We start from the raw sequence: 2,382 nt of genomic DNA, 5'->3' as shown, positions 1-2,382 counted from the left end.
CTGTTCATTCATGCAGTTGCTTAGTTTACAATACACATTTTTATTTAAGTGGTATTACTCTGCAGAAATTTGATTTCACTTCGACACTGTAGATGTTTGTTAAAAATGCTGATTCTTTTTGAGCATGGTTGATTAATGACAGCAATGCAATCATAAAACATCTACGGTGGTAAATACTTTTTATAGGAAATGTAAAGAGAAGCGTCGAATATACTTTCAGGAAGTATTTAAAACTGGCCAGTATCATTTTTAATGTCTCAACTTGGTGACCAAACTGACCAAAAAACAAAAAGCAGTTTTCTAACTAAACCAACAGATGGCAGTAGTGACCAATAAGGACTTGTAACCATTGCAGATCTTTTCATCCAAAACATCTACCAGAATTTACTCTCTTCTACATTGTTCATATATCTTTAATTTTTCTTTTTCATACCTTTCTTTAAAATTATACATTTTAACCAATAAGTGCAGTGTGTGCCAGAAATAACTAAGAATACCGGTATACAGTTTCCACAAGGCAGGGTAATTCATCTTTAGAGTAATTTATTCAGATTGACGGTACTCGTTTTGTTTCGCGTCTATAATTTTTTTTGTCTAGTTTTAATGACTTTGTAATGAATACCTTTAACATTTAAAAAACCTCTGTTTAAAAAATATTTAAAATATTGGTTCTGAGCTACACTAAGTTATAACAGTTAGCTTTTAATATACGAGCTGTAAGAGAAAGAACAGACAATTGTACGTAAACTCTACTCGTTATCCATGAGTGTCCAAGTCACATTCAAGTCCCCAATTTATTTCTACATGAATCCAGGTTATCCAGACCTCAACAATGCCTTCAGGAGCATCATTCAGTACTCTGCAGTCTCACTTTGGTTTATTCTGTGATTCTATGAGCTGAAAAGTTCATCTTCTCACACATCAACCACAGCTAACTCACACTTACCTATTTCTTATATTCATTTTTTAATATATAGCATTTAACAACAAAGTTTTTCAAGGAACTAAGGCTTGAATATCCTTCACTTAATGGTAAATAACCAAATGTAAAAGTAAATATAACTCAATTAAAGATTCTGCTTTAATCCTCACCTGTGAGTCCTGGGAGACGGTGCTTGAACCCGCTGTGGTATTGGTGGTGGGCCCTTAGGTCCTCCTAACACTTTTGGAGGAAGAGGTGGAATACTTTTTACTTCGGAGGCAGACGGGCCAGGATTGACAGGTGAAGTCTTTTTAACTCCAACACTACTTAAAGTTAGGACAGATGGTTGAATGGCCAATGTCTGTGGCCTACTTTCAGTGAACTGGATGTTGGGAATGGGGAATGGTGCTTCAGTGGGAACAGGGGTACTGATAGAACTAGAAACTGAAGGCAGAGATCTGCACAGTACAGGTGGGGTTAAGGTACTTTGTTGATCTGTTCTCAAGCAACCAGAATGTAAAGAGCGTGGTGAGAGACTCTGGGAAGTGGTGAAGTGCTGTAGAGGGCAGTTATTAATGCGTGGGGGTACAGGGGGTAGGGAATAGTCAGACGATGAAGGCACATGGGAGGCAGCGTAGCAGTCGATTGGAGAACTTGTGCAAAATTTAGTCCTCTGTTTTGGTATGGGTTTTTCCTTTTCTTCATCCATTTCTAAATTGCTGTCATCTTTTTTTTCAGCAGGTACCGAGCTTCTTTTTCCTGGAACGGGCTTTAGTGCTTCTTCTTCACTGTTCTCCTGTGTTTTAGACCAATACCTTTGCTTTGGGACTGGTTTACGTCTCTCACAAGGAGTCGGTCTCCATGTCTCTTCATCTCTTTTGTCTCCTTCCAGATTTTCTCCCCACACAGGGACAGGAACAGGTACTTCTTTTCGCATGACTTCAGCAAGACCTGTTTGCTCTGCGTTATGAACACTGTGCATATTGTTAAGACTGGTCAGGATGCGTCTCTGGTGACCTGGCCTGGTGATGCCCATTCGATCCAGCTGATTTGGTGTGAGGTTCAGACACTCGTGCAGTGTTTCCATCCCAGCACTCTGAAATGCTTCCATGTACTGCTCCAAACGCAGCTTGCATAACCAGTCCAGCACCTTAGTATTGGGTTCGGACTGAGACATGATCGAGCTGTATGCGTCTGATGCATGTGTGAGTGTCAGCATGCCAAAAGTCCTCTTCCGCAGGGAAAATGCAAACTTTAGCACCTCTCAAATCATGGCTTGACAACCTGTGGATGAGGAAAATATGCATTACATTCAATAATAACAGGCCTAATTAAGAACTTTTAATAGTTGGTCTTTAAAAAAAGCAACTGGCTCACGCTTTTTTCCACTTTAACTAACGTATTTTTTGCCATAAACATCACACCGCCCCATAAGTTGCATCAGTCCAAGGATGTCTAAT

At 39.6% G+C, this 2,382-nt stretch overlaps 1 protein-coding gene across 1 annotated transcript in view; it reads right to left on the bottom strand.

Annotated features, from left to right (window-relative positions):
• Positions 1-2,382, bottom strand: part of LOC119410514 (arf-GAP with Rho-GAP domain, ANK repeat and PH domain-containing protein 1) — a gene marked incomplete in the record, with an annotated part of 99,223 nt that overhangs the window by 68,959 nt on the left and 27,882 nt on the right. Inside the window, 1 exon segment of the mRNA XM_037677395.1 lies at positions 1,093-2,206. Within this exon segment, the coding sequence (XP_037533323.1) occupies positions 1,093-2,141 (1,049 nt within the window).

The sequence above is a fragment of the Nematolebias whitei genome, chromosome 6, assembly GCF_014905685.2.
Source record: "Nematolebias whitei isolate Nwh7 chromosome 6, NemWhi1, whole genome shotgun sequence".
Classification (NCBI taxonomy): domain Eukaryota; kingdom Metazoa; phylum Chordata; class Actinopteri; order Cyprinodontiformes; family Rivulidae; genus Nematolebias; species Nematolebias whitei.
Note: the sequence above shows the minus strand (reverse complement) of the source record. Positions and strands in the feature narration are given on the sequence as shown.